The following is a 27,539-nucleotide window of genomic DNA, read 5'->3' as shown; positions in this document are numbered from 1 at the left end:
GGGGTCTGGTCCCTCTGACATTGTTAGCCCCTATGGCGCCTTTGTGCACATGGGTGAATGGTGCCCCTTCCTCAAGATTCAGAAAATTGCTGTAATAAATATACAAGTCTAGGATGCAAATGGTGTCTCCTCAGATGAGTTGCCTTGTGCAGTACACAGCCTGCACAACCGTGCCCAGAAGCCCTGTAAGATGTACTGAAGGGAAGGGAGAAGGTGGTAGTCCAGGGTTTGGAGAATGGAGATGGGAATCTGTGTTGGGAAGGAATGGTGGGGAGGGGAAGAAAGTCTAGAAGAGGAGGAGCAGGGGGACCTGTAGTCCCCAGAGCCTGTATTCGAGTGGTCTTCGCCTGGAGAGGGCAGTGAGGGCGCTGTGGGCTCGATGACTTCCTCTAGGCCCCCTCTGCTCTTTTTCCAGGAGACTGGGGAGCTCGTGGAGGGAGGAGCTGTCTAAGACCCGGGGGCGGCTCTGATCCCACCCCTACTCTAGACCCTAACATTTCCTTCTGCATCCCACTGTGGTCTGACCCCCTCTCCCGGAGAGCCGGAAAGAACCACTTCTGTTTTAAGTGGTTTCTCTCTCCCTGCCTCTGCCAGCTTGGATGGAGGAAGGTGTGGATGTCGGCAGCTGCCCCCCGGCCCTCCGCGTGTCCTGGGGCAGCTGATGGTGGGGAGGGGCCTTGGCGAGTGAGGTCACCTTGCCACTCCGTGTCAGCAGCAGCCGGCAGCAGCCGGCCTGGCTTCCCTGTGGGTATAAATGGGCACTCGGACACAGCGCGGGGCTGGCGCCCCCGCCCCGCGTGCTGCCCACCCTGTTCTGCGGCCTGCCTCCCCCCTGGGCGCCCTGTCCGTCTGTGCATCTGCCAGGCAGGCCTTATCTGTAGACGGGCAAGCGGATGTGGGCGTGCTGGTGGTCGAGCAGCCGGGGCACAGCCACCGTCTCGTAGCCCTTGCCCAGCATCTGCTCCTTGATGCACGGGGGCCGGATGTCGTTGATGAGATACTCCAGTGACTGCAGGCTGCTGCTCAGCACGGCCGTGTTGCACACGCTCTTGCTGGGCAGGCCTGAGAGGGTCTCCGCCGGGGGCCCCGCCAGCTCCCGGGCCGCCCCCGGCCCCAGCTCGGTCACGGCCACTGCCGCGGCTGCCGGATTGTAGCAGTCGCTGGTGGGGGTCACCAGCACGCTGTTCCAGGGGGCGGCGAAGTACTGGCCCACGGTGAAGCTGGTGGGCAGCCCCACGCCGCAGTTGACGGGCGACCCGCCGGCCCGCTCGTATACCCGCCCCCCACAGGCCTCGGGGGACTTGCTGGCCACCGTGCCGCCGCTGTAGGCCCGCAGCGGCTGGGGCGGGGGCGGCGGCGGCGGCTTCTGCGGCCACAGCAGGTAATCCAGGCCTCCGTCTGCGTACCCTGTGGGCTTGGTGGCCCCAGCCAACGTCAAGGCCGGCGTGCTTCCCTGGCCCAGCTCGGCGCCCTTCCGGCAGTCGGGTGGGCCGGCAGTGGCCGGGTAGGCCAGGCTGGGGAAGCTGGGCACCGGGCCGTGCTTGGCTGGGCTGGGGTGGGGAACGGCCACGGCCTGGCAGGCGGCGGGCGCAGCGCCTGGGGCCTGGCACTGCTGGTTGAGCTGGTAGAGGATGCTGTGGATGGAGGGCAGGTTGGAAGGCGGCAGGGGCAGGCCGCGGCCGGGCAAGGGGATGACGGAGGCCGCAGTGGCCGCGGCCGCGGGCAGGCCGGGTGGTGGGGCGGGCGCCTCGGGTGGCTTGGGGTAGGCCAGGGACCCCAGAGTGCTGGGCGCCGGGTAGGGCGCGATGCCCACCTGCACGGCGGCCGGCGACAGCTTGGTCCGCTTGCCCTCGGCGCTCTTGAGCACGCTTTTGGTGAGCCCGGGGGGCGCAGCCACGCCGGAGGAGGAGACGGCGGCCTTGACGACGGCGAGCAGGCCCTGGTAGCCGGCCGTATGCGGCGGGTAGGGGCTGTAGCGCTGGCCACTGGTGTCGTAGCCGTTGACGGTGCGGCTGAGGTGCTTGTGCTGGGGCACGCGGATGTTGCTGGGGAAGATCTTGATGGAGAGCGGGCTGTTGGCCACCTTCTCGGCGTAGGCGTCCAGCTCGGCCGGGCTCGGGTAGCGGGAGGAATGCATGGAGCTGGCCACCGTCTCGCCTGTGGGGACACGGGAGGGGAGGAAGCACAGGTGAGAGCCGACCCTGCGACCCGGCGAGGCCCGGAGGCCGCACCCCGCCACTGTCCCCGGAAGGACTCGCCAGCCACCCGTCCCTCGCTTTTTCCATCCAGTCACTTGCTCCTTCATTCATTCTTTCTAAATCGTTAAGCTTCGGATCAAAGTGTAAAGTACGTTAAAGGAAACTGCATACATCACAAGCCGGCTGCACTTTCACAAACAGAACACACTCGTGTGACACCCTAGGTCAAGGGAGAAGCCTGTGCCAGTCCCCAGAGGGCCCCCTGCGCCCCCTCCTAGTCAGTACCCACACCAAGGGAACGGCTCTCCTGGCTCCTGACGGCGCGGACTCGTGGTGCCTGGGCCTGGCACAGGTGAGCGGGGATCCTGCAGTGCACGCTCGTTTGCACTGTTGGGTCTCCGCCGCTTAAGGTTATGTTTCGAGGTTCGTCTGGGTGGCCATGGGCGTGGCGGTCTGTTCATTCTCATGGCCGTGTGATGTTTGAGTGTGACTACATCACAGTTTACTCATCCTTCCCACTGCTGATGGCATTTGGGTCATTTCTGGTTTGGAGCTGATACAAATAGTGTGACAGCCCCTGGGGCACGTATTCAGTGAGTCCTGCTGGGAATAGGCCCAGGAGCAGAACTGCTGGGACAAAGGAGAGACGAGAACGTTCAGCTTCAGGAGAGAATGCCCAACAACTTGCCGAAGAGACTGTGCCAGCTGCGCTCCCCGCACACCGCCCCCCACCCCAGCACGGGAGTTACGGGGGCTCTAAACCCTCCACTCCTCCTGCCTGGTACCGTCGTCCATTGTATTAGGTTGGCCAAAAAGTTCGTTCAGGTTTCCCGTGCCATCTTATGGAAAAACCGGAATGAACTTTTTGGCCAACCCCAATACCACCACTCTGGTGGGTGTTCATTCCGCCCCTTTATTTGTCCTCTCGGCGCCTCATCTGTAGAATGGGGTGATGATGGCCCATGGATGGCTCAGTGAGTTGCTACATGGCCTGGCGCGGGGCAAGTTGCTGCAGGTGGCTTTCATCCTGGTGCTCACCGACCCTCGTTCAACCAACAGGCAGCCGGGAAGGAGGGGTTTTGCCCCCGCTGGCTGCCCCTCCCCTCCCCAGGTCTGCCTGTCACCTGCAAGACCTGTGTGGTGGCCACTGCCTTTTTTGTGAGCTGTCAGCACGTCAGCTGAAGGGTGTACTTTGTTTATTTATTTATTTTTTTGGCCATGCCGCACAGTTTGTGACATCTTAGTTCCCTGACCAGGGATTGAACCCGGGCCCTTGGCGGTGAAAGCGTGGAGTCCTAACCACTGGACCACCGGGAAGCTCCCTGAAGAGTGTACTCTGTGTGACAGGCTGACTGTCCCCACCGTCAGTGGGCACAACTGGGCCCTGCTGTGGGGGAGGCGGGTTGCCGGTGGGTAGACCCCCTTCTCCCATCCAAAGCCCCTCCCTGGTCCTAAGACATTCCTCAGTGCCGCCCAGGACCCCCTCTGGGGCGGGGAGTGGAGCAGGAGGCCTGCGTGAGGCAGATGGAGAGACCCTGGGCTTTGGAGCTGGCTGCCTAGGCGGAGTCCTTCTGGTTGCAGGGCTGTGTGGCCCTGAGCAAGTTGTTGGCCTGGTCGAGCCTCAGTTTTCCCACCTGTGGAACGGGGATAAGGACTGTGGCAGATCTGCAGGGCGGCCTCAAGGAATGTCTGTGCCAAGGGGCCGAGCAGGGGGTGAGACAAACAGTAGGTGATGGGAGATCGTGACCTGGCTGGGCCCTTGGGTGAGGAGGACCCTACAAGGTCTCATGGTGCACTGCCTTCCTCTCGGCCCTGTGGGCACCCCTGGGACCCAACAGTGACTCCTGCGGGGGTGTGGGGGGGTGTTCACCACTCTGAACCTCAGTTTCCTCATCTAAAATGGGGTTACACCGCTGCCAACACTGCCTCCCAGGAGGGCTGTGAGGCTTTCATGAGTCGTGTGGTGGAGTGTTAGCAGAAGTGGGTCTAAGTGTGTTAAGACCCCTCCCACCTGCCTGGCACAGGGGTCTTCCTGGGAGAGGAAGGGGTAGGGCTTGTGCATGGCTGGGCCTGGCATTGTGGCTAGGACACAGTGCAGACCCCACCGCCTTCTTTAGGTCTTCCCACCACATCCCCTCCTTCCCGAGCCTCACCTGACTCCCTTGTGGACTTAGAGCCAGTCTGAGCAAAATGCATGCCGTGATGGGGGAGCCTCACCCCCAGGGCTTCAGAGGTAGCTTTCTGGAAGAAAGGGCATCCCTGCTAAAGGCAATGGCGAAAGGAGCGAGGAGGGAGGAGAGAAACATATTCCAGCAGAAGAAACTGCCCAGGCAAAGGTCCAGAGGTGAGGAAGCCTGTCCCGGTGGGAACTATAAACCAGAATAAAAGCAGAAGCCCAGAGCAGGCATGCAGGGGAGGAAAGACCACGACAGGCAGCTCAGGAGGGTGTCGGGCCAGAGCAGGGCCTCTTCGCTGTGGGGCAGCGGTTCTCAATGGTTCTGTCCCCAGGGCACACTGTTGACATCCGCAGATGAGTTCGGTTGTCATAGCTTGCAGAGAGGGTTCTACGGCAGCTAGTGGGTACGGGTCAGGGATGCTGCTAAACGCCCTGCGATGCACAGGACAAAGACCCCACCACAAAGACCTGTCAGGCCCCTAGTGTCTGCACTGCTGTGCTGGGAGCCCTCGCCCAAGGCATTGGCAGCTGTGGAAGGTTCTAAGCAGGTGAGGGGCAGGGCAGGCCTGCATTAGGAAGACCGTTCTTCTCTGCCCTGAGGCGCAGGGATGTGGTCTGACCTGGGCAGGACAGTGGGGAGGGAAGAGGGTGGCGGCACCGAGTACCCCAAGGAGGCTGGGGCAGTGCCCCTCCATCCGTGTGGCCTAACCTGGGCCAGGTGGGTGGAGCTGACCCCCGGCCCCCCATCCTGACCCTGCCTGGGGCAACCCCCACTCCTAAGTGGCCTAAAATAAACTCGGTGTGGAGAATGGAAATGTCACTTTGGCCAACGGGGGAATCTTTCTCCGAGATTGGATTTAAACTACATTATACAAGCAATTTCATGGGCACTTAGCGCCGCTCGGAGAGTCCCGCAAAAAAGGGACCAGCTCTTCATTTACCAGCCGTAAATCAGCAGTTGCTATAATGAGCACAAAAATGTCACTTTTATGCAATTTTACAGATGAACAAAACTGGTGAAATTAACTGTGGTAACCTACTATAGTCAGCAAAAGCGGCTGCCGGGGGAAAAAAATTATATCTGTATGTATTTTTGTTCCTCTTAAACTCTCTTCCCAAGCAAGTTTCTGCCATTGTGGTGTGAAAACTCATTTGTCCTCACCCGTATACTTTCATTTGGAGTTTATCTTGAGTATCCAATGAGCCACCAACTGTGAAAATGATTAAATCTACAAAATCCATCTAATGGATGGAATAAATTAGGTGCTTAAAACCTTAAGAAGAAGAAGAAAAAAAAGAGCAATGCCTGTTACTAGTTTCCATTCATTGAAAGAAGGGGCCCATCTGGCCCCTCTGCTGGTCAACAGGGCTCAGCCAGGGTGCGTTGGTCCCTCCAGTTTGTTGGAGCCAACGGTGGTGCCGTGACACAGAGGCCGTCCTTTGGTGAGCGCTTAGTATATGTGAGGCCCCCCGCCTACAGCTTTTCTCCACGCCTCTTGTTTGGAGCACCTGACAGCTCCGAGAGGTGGGAGGTGGTCCCATTTTACAGATAAGGAAGCAGACAAGTTGTGGCACTTGGCAGGCAGCCTCCAAGATCTGTCCCCGACCCCAGTGTTTCTCACCTCCTGGTATTCACGCCCTTCCACTCCACATGGGGCTGACCTGTGTGACCTGTAAGATACCCTGGAAGTGAAGGAGTGTGACTTCCAGGGCAGGGTCGCGGAAGGCTCTGTGGCCTCCTCCCCTCTTGGATCACTTGCTCTAGGGAAGCGGCCGCCTGTGAGGATGCCGGAGCAGCCGAGGGGGGGGCCCCCATAGAGGGCCACGTGCGCCTTCTCGGGGGCAGGTCTTCCAGCCCTGGTCAAGCCTCCAGAGGACTGCAGCCCCTGCCAACATCCGCCTGCAGCCTCACGAGAGACACGGAGCAGAGCCACTGGCTAGGTGGCTCCTGAGCTCCTGACCCACGGAAACCGTGAGAGACGGTGCGTGACACTGATGCTTTAAGCTACTAAGTTCTGGAGCAACTTGCTACACAGCAGTAGCTAACTAATCCAGGCCCCCATTTTACAGAGAAGGAAATGGAAGCTTCCCGAGAACACACAGCCGGGGAGGGGCTGAGCTGGGATTTGCCTTCCATGTCATCATCCCCTCACCTGCACCCCAAGGCAGGCCCCAGCTGAAGCCAGGAGACTCCCCCTCTTCCTCCTTAGAATTAGGAGGCGGACAGTCCTGAAGAGGGACCATAGAGTCAGCCCGGAGGCTCAGAGAGGCAGGAAGTGACCCATCAGAGGGCACACGGCCGGGCAGCTCTCACGGCTGCCCTCGGCTCCTGGAGACTGCCGGCTGGCGGCCCTCGGCAGGCCTCCCCTGGACATGTGTTTGTCTCTGGGTGGCCGTGTGCCAGGGTCACCCTGTTCCAAACCTGGCCTGATTGCTTCACCCCTGGGAGTCTTTGCATCTGCGGCCTCTACTGTCTCCCTTGTTCCCGAAGGGCTTTCTGCTGAGCCACCCCGGGGGCCTCAACCCCAGCCTTGTCCACCAGCGTACAGTAGCCCTGGCTTGGGCGGGGGGTCCTCTGGCCACCCGGGCCAGGCTGGGCCCCCGAGTCCCGCTGGGCGAAGGCTCCTGACCCTCCCCGGGAGGTGGGCACCACCACCAGTGTTCAGTGCAATTGCACAGCCCCATTTTGGCAAACGTCATGACACAAAAAAGGCCTCACGTGAAGGAACCAGCCAAGCCAGCTGTTTGCGGCAGGCTTCTATGCAGTGGCAAGGATGGGGGGCAGCGCTCACGGGGTTAATGGGCAGAGGAGGGGACCCATGGCCCTGTGGGCCCCCTGGGGAGCCCCAGGGCCCACCTTGCCTGGTTCCCTGAGTTGGCCAGGGCACCCCAGCGAAGGTTCCATCAGCGCCTGGTGCATCGCTGCAGGCACCATGGCAGATTCTGACTGCCCTGGGCTTGTCCTGCTGCCCCAGCAGACTGCGCTCCCTGAGCTGGCTTGTTCAGTGCTGTCCCCACTGCCCACAGGACATGGAGTAGGAACTCAGGAATGTTGCGTTGAAGGAATGACGAGGCTGTGGCTAGAAGGACCCGTCCAGCCTGGGAGCCTCTGTTCACCGCCAGTCACGACACTTGGGAGAAACTAAGCCAGAGACAGCCCCATGGAGAGACGCCTCCCCCCAAGCCCGCATCCCCTGGGTGTCTTCTGAGCCCTCCCATGTGCAGGCACTGTCCTGGGCTTGGAGACGAGCAGCGGTCAAAGCAAACCAAAGTCTCCGCCCTCTCCGAGTTGACATCTAGTCGGGGGAGACAGACAATAACGTGTGATGCGTCCGGCAGCGATAGGCCCCGCGAACCAGGAGAGAGCAGGTGTCGTAGTTTATGTCCACAATTCTTTGGCGTTCCTCCCACAAACAGCGGAGGCTAATTTTCCTTTAAACATGAACTAAGCGACTCGATTCTACTGAATAGAACGCGTGGTGACTGGTGACTGACTATCATGGCTCAGTCCTGAGGGCGTATGGCTGCCTCCTGGAGCTCCAGGTGGATTTGTCTCTCAGGAGGTCCATCCCTGGAGTCATGTCCATCCCCACCATCATGTTCTGGGAAGCCCAGGCCACGTGGAGAGGCCATGTGTGGGTGTTTCAGCCAACGGTCGGCACCCACCACCCGATGTGTGAGGGAGCAGGCCTTCGGAAGATTCCAGCCCCAGCCCGGGTCTTCCCGCAAGGCCCCCTACCCCAGCCCCGTTCCCAGCGACATCACGGAGCAGAGACACCAACCCCACGGTGCCCTGTCCATAGTCCTGAGCATACGACAGAGCTGTGTGAGGCCGCTGAGCTTTGGGGTGATTTGTTACGCAGCCGTAGTCATCGGGACAGCAGGGCGTGGGGGACGGAGAGGGATGGGATGGAAGGGCGCCTCGTTCGGACACGGCAGTCAGCGCAGAGGCTTCTCTGATAAAGCAGCTCTTCAGGACCGCGGAAGGAGGTGCGGTGTGGGAGTGAGCCGCGTGGGCGTCTGATGGGAGAGTGGTCCCAGCAGCAGAGGCTGAGGGGAGTGGATGCGTGCGCCGGGCGCAGCGGGGCCGGCGGGGGAAGGTCATAGGAGATGGACCGGAGAGGCAGGGGGCGCACAGAGCAAACGGGCTGGGCCTTGGGGCCATTGAGAGGACCTGGGCTTTGCTCCACAGGGGAGGGTTGGGAGCAGAGGAGGGACATGACCTGATGTGGGTTTTAATGGGACCCCTAAGGCTACTGGGTGGGAAACAGGAAGAAATCATCCCGGGAGCAGCCTGACTGTCCCTATGAGACAGAGCACCCAGGAGGCCCCTGGCAGAAACACAGCTCGCTGGGCACTAACGCTTAGGGTGTTGGAAGGCTCTGATGATGCCGGGAAGCGGGTACAGTACAGGGATGCGGAAAGAGATCACAAAGGGGGCTGTGTCTTCCTCCTTCCCTCTCGAACCAACACTTGAAGGAAAAAAGCCCTGGATGCCATCAGGGGCTGGCCTGGGAAGGAGGCATATTTTATTTCTTCTCTGTAATTGCCGGTGGCCAGCTGCACCTGAGTATTGCTTTAGGGTGGGGGACAGGCACAGGCTCCCATTCCTCCCAGGGTGCTGCCTTTGATGTCTGCTTCAAAGCATCCTCCACTGCCCTTGGCCTTGAGCAGCCTGCGGCTCCCCGGCTCCCCATGTCGTAGGGCAGCGTCTGCTCCCGGGCAGAGCACACAGGGTGGTCGGCAGCCTTTTGAGAAGGAATCACGGTCAAATCCCAGCTCTGCCACACACGGGCTGTGTGGCCCTAGGCAGGCCGCTGCCCTCTCTGAGCCTCGGTTTTCTCTTGTGTAAAATGGGGATGATACTGCTGTTGCTGACGTTCGAGAGTTTTGTGAGCACTGGAGAGGGCGCCTGCCTTCAGTGGGTGCCAAGGTCGTTGGTGATGAATTCGCTGAAGCCCCTTCACCGCCTCCAGGCGCCCAGCTGCCTTGCTTTTCTCTGTAAAACCCTCCTGTGAGACCCCCATTTGTGTGAAGTCTTAGCTGCTCAGGGTGGCATTCAGGCCACCTGGCCTTGACCTCCCTCTGCAGCGCCCCCCCACAGGCCCCTGGATGCCTGCAAGGTGTCCCCGGGCCTCCTGTACATGCTGACCGCCCCCCTCTGTTGAGTGCCACCTCTGGGTCCAGCATCGCCCCAAACACCCGGGCCTTGCCCCTCTGCCAGCCCCGTGGAGGCCCTGGGAGGTGGGCCCTGGGTTCCAGAAGAGGAGGATAGGCATTCAAGGGACAGGACATCGGTGAGGGTTGCAGACACAAATCCCTGCGTGGTTTGCTGACTGCTGGCAGAGAGATGGGTTGCCAAGGAGCCAGAGCCCAGGTGGGGCAAGGATGGAGGTGGGCGGGGAAGGCGTGCCCTGCCCTGAGGTGTTCTCTTTTGGTTTTTTGTTTTATATTTTTTGGCCGCGCGGCACATGGGATCTTACTTCCCTGACCAGGGACTGAACCGGCGCCCCCTCTGCATTAGAAGCACAGAGTCTTAACCACTGGACCCCCAGGGAAGTCCCCAGAGGTGTTCTCTTTTGAAACAGTGTTCAGACACCAGCAGGACACACCACATACCTGGTGGGCAGGTTGTGGCTCGTGGGCTGCCAGTTTGAGACCTCTGGTGGCAGAGAAACAATTTGTGAGCCAGGATTTGAGCCCCGGGCATCTGTGCCCCGGGACCCTGCTCTCAATCACTGGGCACCATGGACACCATGGCTGGACCGGTTCTCTCAGGTTGATGCCGATGGCCCGGACACCCTGCTCGTCTAGTCTGTGTCCGTCTGTCTCCCCCGCCCCACACCCCGAGGAGAAGTGCCCCATCTCTGGGTCCCCTCCAGTACCTGATCTGGAAGGGTGAACCTGGGGTGGGGTGGAATTGTCCATGCAGTGCCCAGCACGCAGTAGGTGCCTAAATCATGTGCCGAGAGGATGAAGAAGAGGTGTTGCTTACACCCCCTGGTCTCACTGAGACACGGCCCCCGGCCCCCATCCAGGCAGCCTTCCCTGCCTGCCCCCCAGCACTCCCCTGCTGTAGCTGTTGGCTTGTCTCCTGGGCTGGATTTGGAGTTGTTTGAGGGCAGGCCTTGCTCCTTCCCAGCACCCTGATGCCTAAGAGGATGTGTGGAATCGTGGCAGGTGCCTGGGAGCATTGCGTGAATGACGGTGCGGGGTCTAGCGAATCCCCCCCCATGAACTGGGCTGCCCCTGCCCCCCACCCCCGCCATGGCCCCTGTGAAAGCCTTGTTGGGAAATGTGAAAGACTGCCTGGCTGGCTGGCGGTGCAGGCGAGCCGTCGCTGTCGTTAAGTTCATGTTATGGGCCTTTTACGGTGTGTTAAATAGACGCAGTTATTAACAAGTACGTTAAGCCAATTAAAAGCAGCCCTTCGAGTGGGATTTAATGTTGCTACAGGGAGACAGGAGAGTGGGCCTTGGTGGCACCCTGCCTTCCGGAGGCTGGAGGGGTGAGACTGGGGAGAGGTGAGCAGCTCGGATTCCGACTGGAGGCAGGCCGTGGCCTTTTGATGCCCAGCTCAGCCGCTTGCTGGGGGTGACCTGGGGCAGCCGCTGGACGTGAGCCTCAGTTTCTCGTCTGTAAGGGGCTGAAGGGGCGGGCGCATCAGGGGTTGCCGGAGTCAGCATGATACTCTGTATGGGCAGGCACGTGGTACCTGCCCGTCAGGGGGCAGGTGGAGGTGGGAGGGGTGGCCAGGGCAGGACCCCAGCCCAGGATTCCCGCTCCCGCGCTCCGGGCTTCTCTGTGCTGCCCCGGTGGCAGCCCCAGGTGCCCCCAGGCACCTACCAGCCAGACGCCAGTCCCTGTGCGGCTGAGTGCAGCTCCCTGCTGAGCCACTGGACGTCCCCACCAGCCCTGCCCCCGGCGAAGCTGTTCCCTTGGTGGACCTCAGACTTTCTGACCGTAAAATGGGGCTATTGATAACTGTAGCTTTCCTAGAGGAGGGGTGGGAGAATGAAAGGTGTGCCGGGCACCGGAGCACAGCAGGTGTTTGGTGAGGTTTTTTTCCTTCTTATGTTGTCACAGATTTTGCCTATCACCTCCTCCCTAAGGCTCAGGAACTGGACATGATCTGTGTTGAAACGGGGCTGGGGTGGGGTGTCCAGGACAGGGGGGGTCCCTGGGCCTGGGGCCTGGCCCCAGCCCCCCGGGAGGAACAGCCCGTATCTGCATTCCCCTTTGCTGCCGACACTCTGCCCTTGGAGGTGGCAGCCTTCTGAATGCTCAATTAACGTGACACTAATTAGCTGGTGGCACCAGCAGAATCCCTAATGAGGCTGTCCCGGAGGGGGGCAGGGGAAGGCACTGGGCCGGGGCAGACGTAGGGCCGGGCAGACGCAGCTGTTCTCTGGCCTCTGCTGGGAAGGAGGCAGGGAGGGGAAGGGCGGCGGCCAGCCACCCTGACCTGCCTCCAGTCCACTGCCCCGGTGGCAGCCCCAGGGCCTTGAAGGTCAGGCCCTGGTGTCACTCCAGGTGCCCCAGCTACCAGCTGGGGGTAGGGGAGTGGCCCCAGCTCCCTGGCCACCACTTCTCCTAAGGGGACGGAGTAAGGATTAAACAAGAGGATGTGTGTCAGAAGGCCTGGTACATAGTGGTGCTCAGAGAAGGCTGGCTGCCTGCCTTCTAGCTCTTTCTGTGCCAGAGCAGGCAGTACAAGATAGTGGTGGTCATTGGGCGCCGCACAAAGGGTCCTCTCATTCTCTAAGCATGTGTGTGTACACATGTCCAAGCTCACACACATGCTTGGATGCCTAGGGTCACACATGTGAGCCACGTGTGCCCAGATATTCAGGGACATCCTGTACATGCAGAGACTGGCAGGTGTTCGCAGGCACACGTACCCGTGTCTACATCCTCCTTCCCCACTGGAGCCCCAGCTGGAGCCCTGCGGCGGCCAAGGTGTCCCTCCCCGTAGGCAGGTCTGGGAGTACTTCAGTCCCTCCCCAGCCTGACTTTCCTGCACCTCGGTTTCCCTGACCTTCTCCCTGACTGGGCTCGGTCTCTGGGAGCCCACCCCTCACTCTCTCCCAGGACCCAGCAATGTCCATCCCCCGCCCTGGGCTTTGCCTGTGTTCCTGTCTCACCCTGCTGCATTGGCCATGATGCATGTGGGATCTTAGTTCCCCGACCAGGGATTGAACCTGCGCCCCCTGCTGTGGAAGCTCGGAGTCTTAACCACTGGACCACCAGGGAAGTCCCTGTCCCTCTGTCTTCGTGGCAGCTGTCTTTGCCCTTTGGAACTGCTGGCTCATCTCTCCCTCCTTTGGGCCATTTTCCTACTCCCGTCTGTCTCCGTCCACATCCATGCTGGTCTGACCCCCCATCCCTTCCCTCCCCCCTCCAGTCTCTGTCTCCAATCCTTAGTCTCACCCCCTCCCACCCACCACTGGCTCCCTGCCCTCCCCGTTGCTGTCTTTGTGCCACCACATCCTGGCTCTCTAGTCTGCATACGGGTCCGTTTTAAGTGCTGAAGACATCCTCTCTCAGTTTGGGGGCTCATCTTGACTTTTTTTTTGGTGTATTTTGCTGAGTTTTAAATTTTATTGTGGTCCAACCTGTCTTTTCACTTGTGCTTTTTTTCCCCTCTCGGTTTGCAAATCCTTCCTCTCCTGAGGATGACGTTCTCTGTCACTTTCTTCAAAGAATGCTATCTGTTTTCCATGTTTTTTTGGTCTGCCTAGAATTCCTGTTGATGTATGGTGTTGGGTAAGGCTCCAATGTCATTTACTCCATATGTATAACCAGTTGTCCCAGCACTGCACATTCATCCCCAGTGGTCTGCAAGACCCAATTCATCCTAGATGGACCTGGTAGTGTGTGGATCTATTTCTAGATGCTCTGCTCCATCCCCTGGTCCCCTCTTTCCCTTTGTTAGTCCCACGGTTTCAGCCTTAAGCCATGGCAGTACTGGCCCTTATACTTCTTTTTTTTTTTAATTATTATTTATTTGGCTGAGTTGGGTCTTAGTTGCGGCACACGGGATCTTTCGTTGCAGCACGTGGGCTCAGTGGTTGTGGTGTGTGGGCTTAGCTGTCCGGCGGCATGTGGGATCTTAGTTGCCCGACCAGGGACCGTCCCCTGCATTGGAAGGCAGATTCTTAGCCACTGGACCACCAGAGAAGTCCCTGGTCCTTATACTTTTTTGTCAAAAGCACCTTGGCCATTCTTGGCCCTTTGTTCTTTCCTTATCAACTTCCACACCAGGTTTTCAAGTTATACACAGGATGGCCAGGATGTAGGGATTGGATTGAATTTTTTCCATATTGAATCTCTGTCCATGCACAGGACATATGTCTAAGTTTGTTCCGGTCTTTAAAAACTGTCATTATATAAACTTAAATTTTTCTCCATAGAGGTCATTTACCTCTTTTATCAATTTATTTTAGGTCCCTTAATAAATTGTAATAGTATCATAACTTAGATAAAATGGACAATTCCTACACAGACACAAACTACCAAAACTGACTTAAGAAGCAGTAGAAAATCTGAATAGACCTATAACAAATAAAGATATTAAATTAGTGATCAAAACATTTACCCACAAAGAAAAGCCCAGGCCTAGAAGGCTTCACTGTTGAATTCTATAGAACATTTAAAGAAGAATTAATGCCAATTATTCCACAAACTCTTCTAAAAAAGAGACTAGGAAGGAACACTTGCAAACTAATTCTGTGAGACCAGTATTACCCTAATGTCAAAACCAGACAAAGACACCACAAAATAACTATAGACTAATATCACTTATGAATACGTACTCGGTCCTCCGTATCCACAGGTTCTGCATCCATGGATTCAACCGAGGACCAAAAATTCCAAAAAGCAAAACTTGAATTTGCTGTGCACCAGCAACTATTTTCATAGCATTTACATCATATTTACAACTATCTACATATCATTTACATTATATTTACAACTATTTACATAGTATTTACATTGTACTAGGTATAAGTAATCTAGAGATGATCTAAAGTATATGCAGGGGAATTCCCTGGTGGTCCAGTGGTTAGAACCCCACGCTTTCACTGCCGAGGGCCGGGGTTCAGTCCCTGGTTGGGGAACTAAAATCCCACAGGCCACGCGGTGTGGCCAAAAAAAGAAAAAAGGATATGCATAGATTATACGCAAATACTATGCCACATTATGTATCAATATAAGAGATTTGAACATCTGTGGATTTTTGTATCCATCGCCGGGGGGCGGGGGGGAGTCTTGGAGCCAATCTCCCATGGATCCCATGACTGTACATGCAAAAATCAACAAAATACTAGCAAACTTAATCCAGTAATATATAAAAAGCATTATACACCATGACCAAGTGGGACTTATCCCAGGAATACAAAGTTGGCTTAACATCCAGAACTCAATTAATGTAATACACCATACAGATCGAATAAAGGACAACTACCACATGGTCATCTCAGCGGTTGCAAAAAAGCATCTGATGTAACCTAAGGTACATTCGTGATAAAACATTCAACAAACTAGGATAGACGGGAACTTCCTCAACTTGAGAAAGAGTACTTAGGAAAAATCCACAGATTATGTCACATTTAATGGTAAAAGACCGAATGCTTTCCCTCAAAAATTAGGAATAAGATTGCCACTTCTGTTCAACATTGTACTAAAGATTCTAACCAGGGCGATTAGACAAGAAAAAGATAAAAGTCATTCACATAAAAAGCAAGAAGTAAAACTATCTCTTTTCATAGATGACATAATCTTGCACGTAGACAATCGTATGAGGGCTTCCCTGATGGCTCAGTGGTTAAGAATCCGCCTGCCAATGCAGGGGAAACGGGTTCAAGCCCTGGATCTTCAAGGAAGATCCCACATGCCGCGGAGCAACTAAGCCTGTGCGCCACAACTACTGAGCCTGTGCTCTACAGCCTGCAAGCCACAACTACTGAGCCCACGTGCCAACTCCTGAGCCCATGTGCCACAACTACTGAAGCCCGTGCGCCTACATTCCGTGCTCCGCAGCAAGAGAAGTCACTGCAACGAGAAGCCTGCGCACCGCAACGAAGACCCAATGCAGCCAAAAATAAATAAATAGATAAATAAGTTTATAAAAAAAGAAAATCCTATGAAGTTCACTAAAAAAACTATAAGAATAAACAAGTTCAGCAAGTTTGCAGGATCAATATACAGAAATCAACTGTATTTCTGTACATGCACAATGAATGGTCCAAAACAAAATTAAGAAAATGATTGCATATGCAAGAGCATCAAAAAATAAAACTTAGAAGTAAATTTAACAAAAGAGCAAAAGTTACAATCTGAAAAAAATTTTTTTCAAAGAAATGAAAGAATATTTAAATAAATGGAAAGACATCAGACATTCATGGATTAGAAGACTTAATATCAAGATGATAATATTCCCTAAACTGGTGTACAGATCCAACACAGTCCCTATCAAAATCCCAGATGGCTTCTTTGCAGAAATTCACAAGCTGATCCTAAAATTCACGGGACCCACAAGACCCAATACAATCTTGAGAAACAACAAAGTTGGAGGATTCACAATTTCTGATTTCCTGACTTACTACACTACAAAGCTACAGTAATCATGACACTGTGGTACTGGGATAAGGAAAAACATGTAGGTCCAAAGAATTGAGAATCCAGAAATAAGCCCTCACGTTTATGGTAAACTGATTTTTGCCGAGGGAGCCAGACAATTCAATAGGGAAAGATTGGTTTCTTCAACAAATGGTGCTGGAACAAGATATCCACAGGCGAAAGAATGAAGTTGGACCTTTCTTCACACCATACACAAAAGTTAACTCAAAATGGATCACAGACCTAAAAGTAAGAGCTAAAATCAGAAAACTTAGGCAAAAACATAGTAAATTTTCCTCCTTAATGTAGGGTTAAGCAAAGCCTTTTTAGATACAACATCAAAAGCACAAGTGAAAAAAGAAATTTTTACTTCATCAAAGTTAAAGCCTTTTGTACTTCAAAGGACACCATGAAGAAAGTGATAAAGGCAACCCTAGAATGGGAGAAAATATTTGTGAATCATGAATCTGATAAGGAACTTGTAACTAGATTATATATAGAACATTTACAACTTAATAAAAAGACAGCCCAATTTAAAAATGGGCAAAAGAGCAGAATAGACATTTCTTCAAAGATATACAAAGGCCTATATGCACATAAAAAGATGCTCAACGTCCTTAGCCATTAGGGAAATGCAAATCAAAACTACAGTGATACCACTTCATCTGCACTAGGATGGCTGGAATCAAAAAGATGACAAGTTCTGGTAAGATGTGGAGACACTGGAACCCTCATACACTGCTGGTGGGAATGTCAAATGGCGCAGCTGCGTTAGAAACCAATTTGGCAGGTCCTCAAAAACGTAAGCAAACAATTACCATGTGACCCAGCAATTCCACTCCTAGGTGCATACGCAAGAGAAATGCAAACATACGCCCACACTGAAAATTATACACAAATGTTCATAGCATTATTCATAATTGCCAAAAATGTGGAGCTGACCCAAATGTCCATCAGTTGATATGTAGATAAACAAAACACGGCATAGCCATACAATGGAATATTATTCGGCACTAATAAGGATGAAGTACTGATGCATGCTACAACATGAACCTTGAAAACATTAAGTTAAAAGAGCCATACATAAAAGGCCACATATGACATGATTTCATTTATATGACATATCCAAAGTCGGTAAATCTAGAGAGACAGAAAGTAGTTTAGTGGTTGCCTAGGGCTGTGAGGGGGCTGAGGGGTAGCTGGGCAGTGACTGCTATTGGGTATGGGGTTTCTTTTGGGGGTGAGGAGAAAATGGTCTGGAAGTTCATAATTGGTGATGGTTGGACAACTGTGAATTTATGCTAAAAAGAATTCACTAGTATACTTTTAATGGGTGAGTTGTATAGTCCCTGTTACCATACATGTAAAACTGTCCCCACCCCCAAGTGAAATAGTAACTTTTTGTAATACACATTTTCCAACTCTTTGTTATAGATACAGAGCTGGCAAACTACCATCTGCAGGCCAAATGTGGTGTGCAACCTGCTTTTGTAAATAAAATTTTATTGGAACCCAGCCATGCACACTCATTTCTGTGCGTCTGTGGCAGTTTTCGCACCACGATGCCGCAGAGCTGAGTAGTTACAATAGACACTGTGTGGCCTGCGAGGCCGAATATCGGCTCTTTACAGAAGAAGTTTGCCCACTTCTGCTGTAGAGGAATGAAATTGCATTTGTATGTTGATATTCTTTTTAAAAAAATTTTTTTTCTATTATTCCACTTTTATTTTTCAAAAACTTTGTTGAAATGTAGTTGGTTTACAATGTGTTAGTTTCAGGTGTACAGCAAAGTGATTCAGTTATGCGTGTGTGTGTGTATATATATACATATATATTCTCTTTTAGATTCTTTTCTATTATAGGTTATTACAAGATATTGAGTATAGTTCCCTGTGCTGTACAGTAGCTCCTTGTTGGTTATCTACTTTATGTATTGTATGTTGATGTTCTGTCTGCAAATCTTGCTGAATTCTTGTTCTCTTGAGGTTTCTATGCAGACAGTCTGACTTCTTTCTAATCCTTAAAACTTATTATCCTCTGTCTTACTGAGATGGCCAAGACCTCTGTACAGTGTGGGAAGGCAGTGATTTGGGTCTCTGTCCTCCTCTGATTTTATCAACCCTTGGGTTGGTTTGTGGTGGATTGTGGCTGTATCCTCCCGTAATAGAAGAAGGAAGTTGCCTGCCGTCCTAGTTTGCTAAGAGCTTATTTTTATTCATTCAATCGTAAAAGGAGGCTAACTCCATCCGGACCTGTCCTGGCTGTCACCTCTGAGCGTCTCTCCTCTCCTGGGCTCGGTTCCGAGGCAGGGGTGGCCCTGGACCATCCCTCCTTCCCCGGGGCTGTGCTCAGCAACAGCTCTGTAATTGAATCTGTGGTGCGGCCAGCGGTGGGTTTTTAATTTTATTGGAATTTTAAATTGCTTTGTTTCTTCCTTATTTTATTAGTGTTAGTGGAAGCAGCGGCACCTGCAGGAATGCTTGTGGGGCTACGGCCCACAGGGGCAATGGCGCCAGCCTTTGGGGTTGGGGGCGTTGGGCAGGAGTCAGGTGAGGAGGGGTGGGCGTTGGGGAGAAGCTTCACCTGTGAAGATGCAAGGGATGGGCTGGGGAACCTCTTATCCCTTTGTGGGTATGGGTGTGGGGAAAGGGGTCCTGCCCTCTGGGGGAGATGGGGGCAGGTAAAGGGTTTGAGTCTGCTGCCAGGCCTTGGGGATTCTCCTTTTCTTCTTATTCCCACGTCACAGCGGAGGAAACTAAAGCCTAGAGAGGGCCAGTCCGTCATTTGCCCAAGACCACACATACATCCCATTCAGGGCACAGCCAGGATTTGACCCCCAGGCCATCTGGTCTCAAAGCCTGTGTCCTGGGGGCTCCTGGGGAAGAGGGCAGGGCAGTCACTCAATCCTCATCTTCAGAGGACCAGCCTGAGGCTGCGTCCCTCGCCCAGGGTCCGGCAGAGCGAGGCTGGACGCTCACACCAGTCTCCTAGGGTAGCTGCCACGGCCCCTCCCTCCCTGGATGACAGGTCCCTGAGTCTACCCCTGCACTAGCCAAGCCCCCATGGTGCCTCTCTGCCTGGCCCATACTTTTAGCGGCGTGTGACTCAAAGTTTGTGTATCAAAACCATGATGAGAAAGTCAGATATTTATTAGGGGCAGGGTCCTGAGCAGCTGAGAAGAACAGGCTTCCGTCCCAGGGATGGGTGGGTCCTGTTTGGGACCCAGGGACTCTACCCAGCTGCGAGTAGTAGCCCAAGATCTTAGGCCTGAGGTAGGGAAGGGGGATGGACTTTGCCTCCTGCCACATCTTTTTCCCTCTCTTTTTCTCCAGGTCACTTTCTCCGGTTAGCTGGAACAGGCTACAACAGCCAGCTACCTGGGCTCCTGGACGCGTGGCTGCCCACGCCCCCGGCTCGGCCACCTGCCTGACCTCAGGTCCTAGAGAGGTAAGCAGCCATTTCTGGTTCACTGACTATGTTCTGGGCGCTTGTGGAGGTCAGTCCTCGTGCAGCCCAGTGTATCAGGCAGCTCTGATCCCATTTCACAGGAAGAGGGAGGGGGGCTCAGACCAGGCCACGTATTCTCCCCACCGGATTTTTGACATTATTATCACAGATGGTCAGAGCTGGATGGCTTCTTAAGTCCATCTGATCTGACCCCTTGCTTTACAGAAGGGAGAATGCAGGCCCCAGGAGGCCAACTGACTCATCCAAGGTCACGCTACATGTGGCCCAGTCGAGACCTTTCTCCCTTAGTGAGAAAGAGCATAGCCCGAGGTCTGGTCACAAAGCTCAGGGCCAGCCCTTCCTGTCTCGGTTCTGCCTGGGGGGCCACAGGGACAAGAGGGTCAGCCTAGGCCTGAATGCCCGGGAGTCTTTCCAGGCCTTGACCAGGCAGCAGGGCACCCAATTCAATTTGCTTATCTCCCTTCTTGCCGCCCTCTCTCCTGTGCTCTTCAGTTACAGGCAGAGTCAGTGTCTTTTCCAATAAGTGCAAAGATGTCAAAGGGTCTGAGTGGGCAGGGGAAGCAGGACATCCTTGGTGGCCCTCCACATTCTCTAGTTCCGGCCTTGGAGCAGGAAGGAAGGACTGGCCCAGGTCATTGTGCCCAGCCCTTATCTCCAGCCAGTTGGCAGCAGAGGGCAAGGCAGGAAACACTGGCACCTGGACAGTGGCAATCAGAGGTTAAAATGCACAGATCCTTTAAGCCAGCAAGCCCATCCCGGAAGAATTTTTTGCACAGATATACGTACGTGTACGAAGTTGATGTTCATTACAGCACCGTTCAGAATAGCAAGAGACTAGAAACAACCTAAATGTCCATCAACAGGGAGATGGTTAAAATGTTATATTCATCTGTACAATGGAATACGAGGGTACTCTTTCCGTCAGGTGAGGAATAATCTCGAAGACACATCGGTAAGAAAAAAGGCAAGGAGCTGAGAAGTATGTCGGGGTGCAAATGTTTACATAAAAGGTACTTACTGCCCCTCCTACGTGCATGCATTTTTCAGGAGGGTATTTAAGAAACTGCTAATGCTCGTTTCCTCTGGGAAGGAGAGTTATTTTTCACTGTAAATTCTCATGCCTTCTGAATTATGTGCCACGGACAATCTATTCAGTGAAGTATCTAATTTTATAAAAGAGAACGTGTTCTCCCTGGAGGCCATGTAAAGGAGGGAAGGGGGCTGTGCATGAAAAACATTTTTCCTTGGAACCGAAGGCCCTTCCAGATTATCTGTCATTGTTCTATTTTTGATGAGGCAGACATGTATTCTGTAAACCCCTAACTCTGAAAGAACACCATCAGAGGACCTTCAGTTCTGAGGATGTTGATATAACATCTTCGGTCCCCCTTGTCTTTCTGGAAATACCCTCCAGAGGCAAGTAATCAGAATTGAAGCAGCACAGGACCTAATCAGAATATACAAGAAAAGGGAAGGAGAGGCAAAGTATAAGTAATGGCTGGCAAATAAACACTTCCCATCGGAAAAATGTGGCCACAGAAGAGATGAAGATTATGGCCAAATAGTTCATTGTGAAGGAAACAATGTAGTAAGCAACTGTTTCCATAAAGCAGAAATGCAAAGAGTAGGAGGAAAAAACTTATAAAAGGAGAAATGGAATGAGCACAGGGAGAAAAAAAAGTCATAGAAAGCGGGGTGAAAAGTGATCAAAATGAAAGGGAAATAGGGAGTCAGAAAGGCGTAATTAGAAGAGGGTACATAGGGAAGATGGGCAAAAGACAGCCAATCTGTGCTTAACTAGAGTCCCCAAAAGAAGGAAAGTGAAATAATACAAGCCTTGGAACCGCCTGTCGAAAGGCACAGACTGTTCCAGGAGAAACAGACTCCTCTGAAGGGTCAATCTCAAGACACAGGCTAGTAAAGTAATGGCATGAAAGATGTGGAAAGATCAAAATGAAATATAAAGGAGGAGGGCTCAGGCTTCAACTTCTCCATGGCAACATTCAACATAAGGAAAGAACAGAACAAGGTCTACAAAAATCCTCAAGGAAACAAAGTGACCCAGGAATTATTTTTTTGCTCATTCAAGTAGAAAGTCGACAGAGCATTCTGAATGTGCGGGAATTCCAGGAGTGTTGTTCACAGGAGGCCTTAAGCCGTAGACTAAAGGGCAACTTCAGATGGTGGAAAAATACGGCAAAAGAACTGGTGATGAGCATGGACCCTGTTTATCTGGGAGACTGAGATGGATAGAACTGTGGGAGTGTGGTGATGTAACCAGATGTTAACATCACAAGCCCTAGGAGTAAAGTAATGGTATCACTAAGAAGAGAGGGGATGGGGAAAGAGGGGAACAGTAGTATAAGTACACAGGTGTCCTCATTTTTAATAGCTGGGATCAAAAGATATTTAAAGCTGATGTCAGTTAATAGAGGTTTAAAAGGATGAAGTGAACGCTGGGAAAGTGCTGTAGGGAGAAAAAGGAAATACACTAATTTCATCATTTTGTTCATTTTAGGGTAGATGGAATAGATGCTGTTACAAAGAGATAAAAAAATTAGGGGATTATTTAATGCTACACCACTAGAACAAGAACACTAGCCTTCCCTATGAGTAGTAGGTACACAAAGCAGAGAACTTAGATCACACAGGGAAAGACTTTTCAAAGCAATTAAAACAAAGCACAGCATGACTGAACTAATACCAGACATCTGTTGTATCAATAAATGTAAATGGCCTAAACTCTATTAAAAAATTTTTAAAAGGCATTCAGATTGGATCAGAAAGCTTAATTCAACTCTATATTATATGAGTCACATCTAAACAAAGTAATTCAGAAAGGTTGAAATAAAAGGACTGGCAAAGGTTTCAAGAAAAATGTGAATTAAAAAGGCATCTTAGTAGGCAGTTCCCATCTTAATAGATGAGATTGAATCCAGGCCAAAAAGTATTAAATACAGCCGAGAAGGATGCAATTCACTATGGAGATTTAAGGTACTAATACCTGTGCATTAAATTCCATTGCATCTTGGATACACAAGACCTAACGTAATTAACAGGGTAGATATAACTGGTTAACACCAAACTCTGAATCCCGGAAACAAAGCCACATCTTTTCAAATTCCCATAAAAAGTCACAAAAATCACCGGAGATTATATCACAAAGAAAACTTCACTAAAGTCCAAAAAAGTAGAAATCATAGATAGCATTCTCTGATTATAATGCAATAGAACTGGAAATAACAAAATACAAAGGCACCTACTACCTGGGTGGATAGATGGAACTCAAATGAGCCTGAAGCCAAAGAAGAAATCAAAGCCAAAGTTGTAAAGTTATCTAGAAAATACTGATAATAACAATACATGCTAGAACCTACAGGATACAGCTAAAGCAGTGCTGAGAGAATCCACAGCCTTAATTTTCCTTTTTTTTCTTGTTTAGCAGTATAGAGATTTAAGCCTCTCAAGACATGTTTTAAAAAGGAAAGCAGGAGGAAGATTTTAATAAAGATAAATGCATAAATTGAATTAGGAACCAGAAAAGGGTAATTACTAATAAATGGATCCTAAAGATGGTTCTTTGGGAAAGGGGGGTAGATAACCTCATTAGCTAACTAACCTAATCAAGAAAATGTGGAGGGGAGCACACACAAAATATACAATATAAGAAACAAGGGTGAAGTAATCACTTAAAAGAATTTATTTTGTGCAACCTCATGCAAATAAATTCAAAAACCTGGATAAAATGGGTACTTTTCTAGAGAAACATAATTTACCAAACTCATTCAAGAACAATTAGATCAATCATTACAGAAGAAATAGAGAACATTATCTCAGAGTTACCCAGCCCTCCATCTCCCAAATAAATACACTAGCCCAGACTGCTTCATGAAGGATCAAACAGTCTTTAAAGAACAGATAATCCATTTCTACTTAAGCCGTTATAAAGCACAGAGGAAGAAGGAAAGCCTCCATTGTCTTTATGAAGCAAATGTAACACTGATAGCAAAACCCAACAAAAACTGTTCCAAAAAAAGAAAACTAAAGACTATTCTCACTGATGAAATTGAGGCAGAACTCCTAAACAAAATATAAAATCCAATTCTATGGTATGTTATAATGTAATATTTATCGTGACCATGTGGGAACCAACCAGGAATGCAAGGATGGTTCAATATAAAGAAATCTATATCATTATTCATATTAATAGAACAAAGAAAAAACCCATATGATCAGTTTCACAGACGTTGAAAAGTCATTTGGTAAAGTTCAGATTCCATTCTTGATTTTTAAAGTTCTCAATAAAATAGGAATAGATGGACACTTATTTAACCTGATAAAATATCTGCCCCTAAACCAGCATTCTGTGTAATGAGGAAATCCTAGAAGTTTCTCAAGGGCAAAGACAAAGCAAGAATGTCTACTGTCACCACTATTATTTTTCACTGTGCCAGGGATAGTAGACAACACTAATAAATAAGACAAAGAAATCAAGGTATAAAACTTGCAAGGGGCTTCCCTGGTGGTGCAGTGATTAAGAATCCGCCTGCCAATGTAGGGGACACAGGCTCGAGCCCCGGTCCAGGAAGATCCCACATGCCGCGGAGCAACTAAGCCCGTGCGCCACAACTACTGAGCCTGCACTCTAGAGCCTGTGAGCCACAACTGCTGAGCCCGTGTGCCACAACTACTGAAGCTCGTGCGCCTAGAGCCCGTGCTCCACAACGGGAGAAGCCATCGCAACGGGAAGCCCGTGTACCGTAACGAAGAGTAGCCCCCGCTCGCCGCAACTAGAGAGAGCCCACGTGCAGCAACGAAGACCCAAGGCAGCCAAAAATAAAAATAAATAAATTTATCAACAACAAAAAAATTAACTTTCCAGAGGAAGGAAACTTTAAAAATGTGTAAGATCTAAATGAAGAAAATACTAAAACATTCCTGAGGGACACAAAAGAAAGTCTGAACAAACAGAAAGGTATAGATCATGTTATTGGAGGGAAAGACATCATAAAAATGTCATTTCTTCCTGATTTATAAATTGCATGCAATCCCAGTAAAAACCCAAACAGGATTTTGTTCTTACCTAGATAAGTTGATTCTACAGTCCAGACAGAAAACTAATGGAACAGCCAAGGAATTTCTGCATAAGAGGATGGTGAATAACAAGCAAGAAGCACCGGCAAACATTAAAATGTTTTATACACATGCTTACAGCATGGATGAACCTTGAAACACTATGCAGCGAGAAAGAAGCCAGTCACAAAAGGCCACATACTGTATGAGTCCCTTCCTAGCAAAGTCCAAAACAGGGGAATCTATAGAGAAGGGAGGAGCCAGGGGGATGAGGGAGTGGGTAAGGGATTTCTTCTGAGGTGATAAAGATGCTCTAAAGTGAACTGTGGTGATGGATGTAAAGTTCTGTAAATACACTAAAACCACTGAACGGGTACACTTCAAATGGGTGGATTGTATGGTACGTGAATAATATCTCAATAAAGCCATTAAAAATGTTTAGATGTGTTATAATGCTACAACAATGAAAACAGTATTGCACTGATATTTGAATACACTTGCATCCATACCCCACACTTTGCACCAGATAAATTGTCAAATAATCAAAGATCGTATATTTTAAAAATTAAACCAGAGAAGAACTAGAAGAATCCCTGGGGACACCTTTTTTTTTTTATTTTTAAAAATAATCTCAGCATGAGAAAGGACATTCTAAGTATGACACAAAATCCAAAGGCCCTACTTCAAAAAACTCGTCCATGGCAGAATCAAAGACAAATGACAATTTGGGGGAAACATCTGCAACTCATATGACAGACAGAAGTCTAATTCCATCATATACAAAGAGCTCCTATAAATTAATAAGGACAAAACCCAATGAGAAAAATAGATCAAGAAGATGAATAGATAAGTCAGTCAAACCACATCCATCAAAATTACAAAAGCACATACCTTCGACCCAGTATTTCTTCTTGTAGAAATTTATGCTGTAGTTTTATTCACACCTTTGTGACATACCCAGTGACAGAGTTTGTTGCTGCATTGCTTGTAATGGCAACAGGTTGGGTATGGTTCTTCTTAGGGGACTGGTCAAATAAATTATGGATCATCCGTGCTATGAAAAACTATATGGCAAAAGAATGAGGAAGCTCTTTAGAGGCTGACATATAGGATATACTGCTAAGTGAAAAAGTGAGGGGTAGGACAGTGGATAAAATATGTATATACACACATTTGCTGGGATGTGCATAAAACGTCTTCTGAGAGGACACACAACAGCGGGGAGAGGAGGAGTTTTATCTCTATACCCCTTTATTCCTTTTGAATACTGGATCACGTGAGTATATTACCATGTCTGAAGATAAAATACACATTAAAAAAGCAAACAGCAACAACGTAAACACTATGGTAAATGGCACCCACTCCTGCACTATAGGACAGAGGCAATAGGAAAGGGTGGGGACTGTGGTGAACTGGAGATGGGTGTCCCCTTTAAAGAGGCAATAGTTACATTCTAACCAATAGCTACAGGACAGGAACACAGGCTTATGTTACCAGATCCTCTGATTTGTGTTCAAGACACACTACATCCAGATTTTTATACAAATCTCCCCTTTTTTAAATGTGTCTAAATACTTGGGGGAAAAAAAAACCCCAAACAACCTATGGTGGTTAAAAATAATCAGATCAGAGGGTTTGGGAGCCCTGTCCTGGATGGTAAAGGAGGACAGACCCTTGGAGGTTACCAAGTCCAGCTCCCTAATAGCCCAGAGAGGGAAAAGACATGCCCAAGATCACCCAGCAATTCAGGCCGCAAGCTGGGATCCCATTCAGGACTACAGTGAACTTCTGAACAACGTGGTGGTTAATTCAGGCATAACTTACAGTTGGCCCCGCGTATCCTCGGTTCCTCCATATCTGCAGATTCAACCAACCACGGACCCTGTAGTACTGTGCTATTCACTACTGAAAGAGATCCACCTATAAGTGGACCTGCACCGTTCAAACCTACATTGTTCGAGGGCCGCCTGTGTTTGCTTCCCCGTTATCCTCTCTGCTGATGCAGAGGGAGACAGACAGGACACACGGTCAGGCCACAGAAGAAGTGCTGGGGTCGGGGCCATGGTGCTGGTATTGGTCAGAGAAGGCTCCTGGGGAGGAGGTCACACCCAGTGGGAGTCAGCCAGACCAAGGGAGTGGGGAGGGACCCCAGGGAGGCAGCACAGCCTGGGCAAAGGCCTGGGAGAACACGGACGGTCCAAAGCAGGGTGGTGGTGGGCAGATGTGCCGGAGCGTGGACGGCTTTCCCCGCCTGGGAGCTGCCCTGCGAGGGCCCAAGGCGGGGAAAGCTTGGTGTGTCCAGGAGAGAGGCAGCCCCGTGGACTCGGGGTGGGCAGAGGAAGGGGTGGGGCTAGGGCCATAAGGAGGGCGTGTCACTCACACTTGCGCAGCTCCAGGCTCTTGGTCGGGCAGGCCAGGTGTTGGCCGGGGGCGTTCTGGGTCCTCTGCAGGCAGGCCAGCATGGCTGAGCTGGGGGCCCGCGGCGGGGGGGACGCGCTCTGCGGCAGGGGCCCTGTGAGGAGGGAGAGGAGGCGCTGGTCACCGGGGCTGCTCTGTGCCCACCTTCCCCCTCCCCGCCCAGCCCTGCTCACTGTGTGGGCCACCTCCTCCAGGGGGCTTCCCGACGCCCCCAGGCCTGCTCAGACCCTCTCCCCCTTCGTGTTCCCCCAGCAAGCCGTCCTTCCAAGGGTGGTGGCCTCCAGCTCTCTTGTAACCGCCTGCCGGCAAATCCGTACCAACCTCCCCGCCCCCAACCTTCAGCCTTGAGCTCATCAAGGGCAAAGACCCCATCTGGTCGTCTTGGGAACCAACATGGAAGGGTGCCCGGGAACAGCCAGTGGGCGAATGGGTGTCGCCACTTATTCAGGTGATGGTCTGCCCTCATCCCCGGCCTGGAGACTTCTCACAGCGCCCCTGGAGGGGAGATGCCCGGGATGGTGTCCCCGGGAGAACCAGAGGTGACCTGTGCTGAGCCCTGAGCCCAGGCCCCGAGGGCCATCAGGGCC

At 51.5% G+C, this 27,539-nt stretch overlaps 1 protein-coding gene across 1 annotated transcript; it reads right to left on the bottom strand.

Annotated features, from left to right (window-relative positions):
* Window positions 1-871: 871 nt before the first annotated feature.
* On the bottom strand, window positions 872-26,996 carry FAM222A (family with sequence similarity 222 member A). The gene is made up of 2 exons (XM_065890531.1): window positions 26,915-26,996; window positions 872-2,157 (listed from the first exon to the last, which is right to left on the bottom strand). The coding sequence occupies exons 1-2, from the start codon at window positions 26,994-26,996 to the stop codon at window positions 872-874; spliced, it is 1,368 nt and encodes a 455-aa protein (XP_065746603.1).
* Window positions 26,997-27,539: the final 543 nt, after the last annotated feature.

Source organism: Phocoena phocoena, chromosome 13, assembly GCF_963924675.1.
Source record: "Phocoena phocoena chromosome 13, mPhoPho1.1, whole genome shotgun sequence".
Taxonomy (NCBI): domain Eukaryota; kingdom Metazoa; phylum Chordata; class Mammalia; order Artiodactyla; family Phocoenidae; genus Phocoena; species Phocoena phocoena.
The sequence above is the reverse complement of the archived record's forward strand: the minus strand, read 5'-3'. Positions and strand labels throughout refer to the sequence as shown.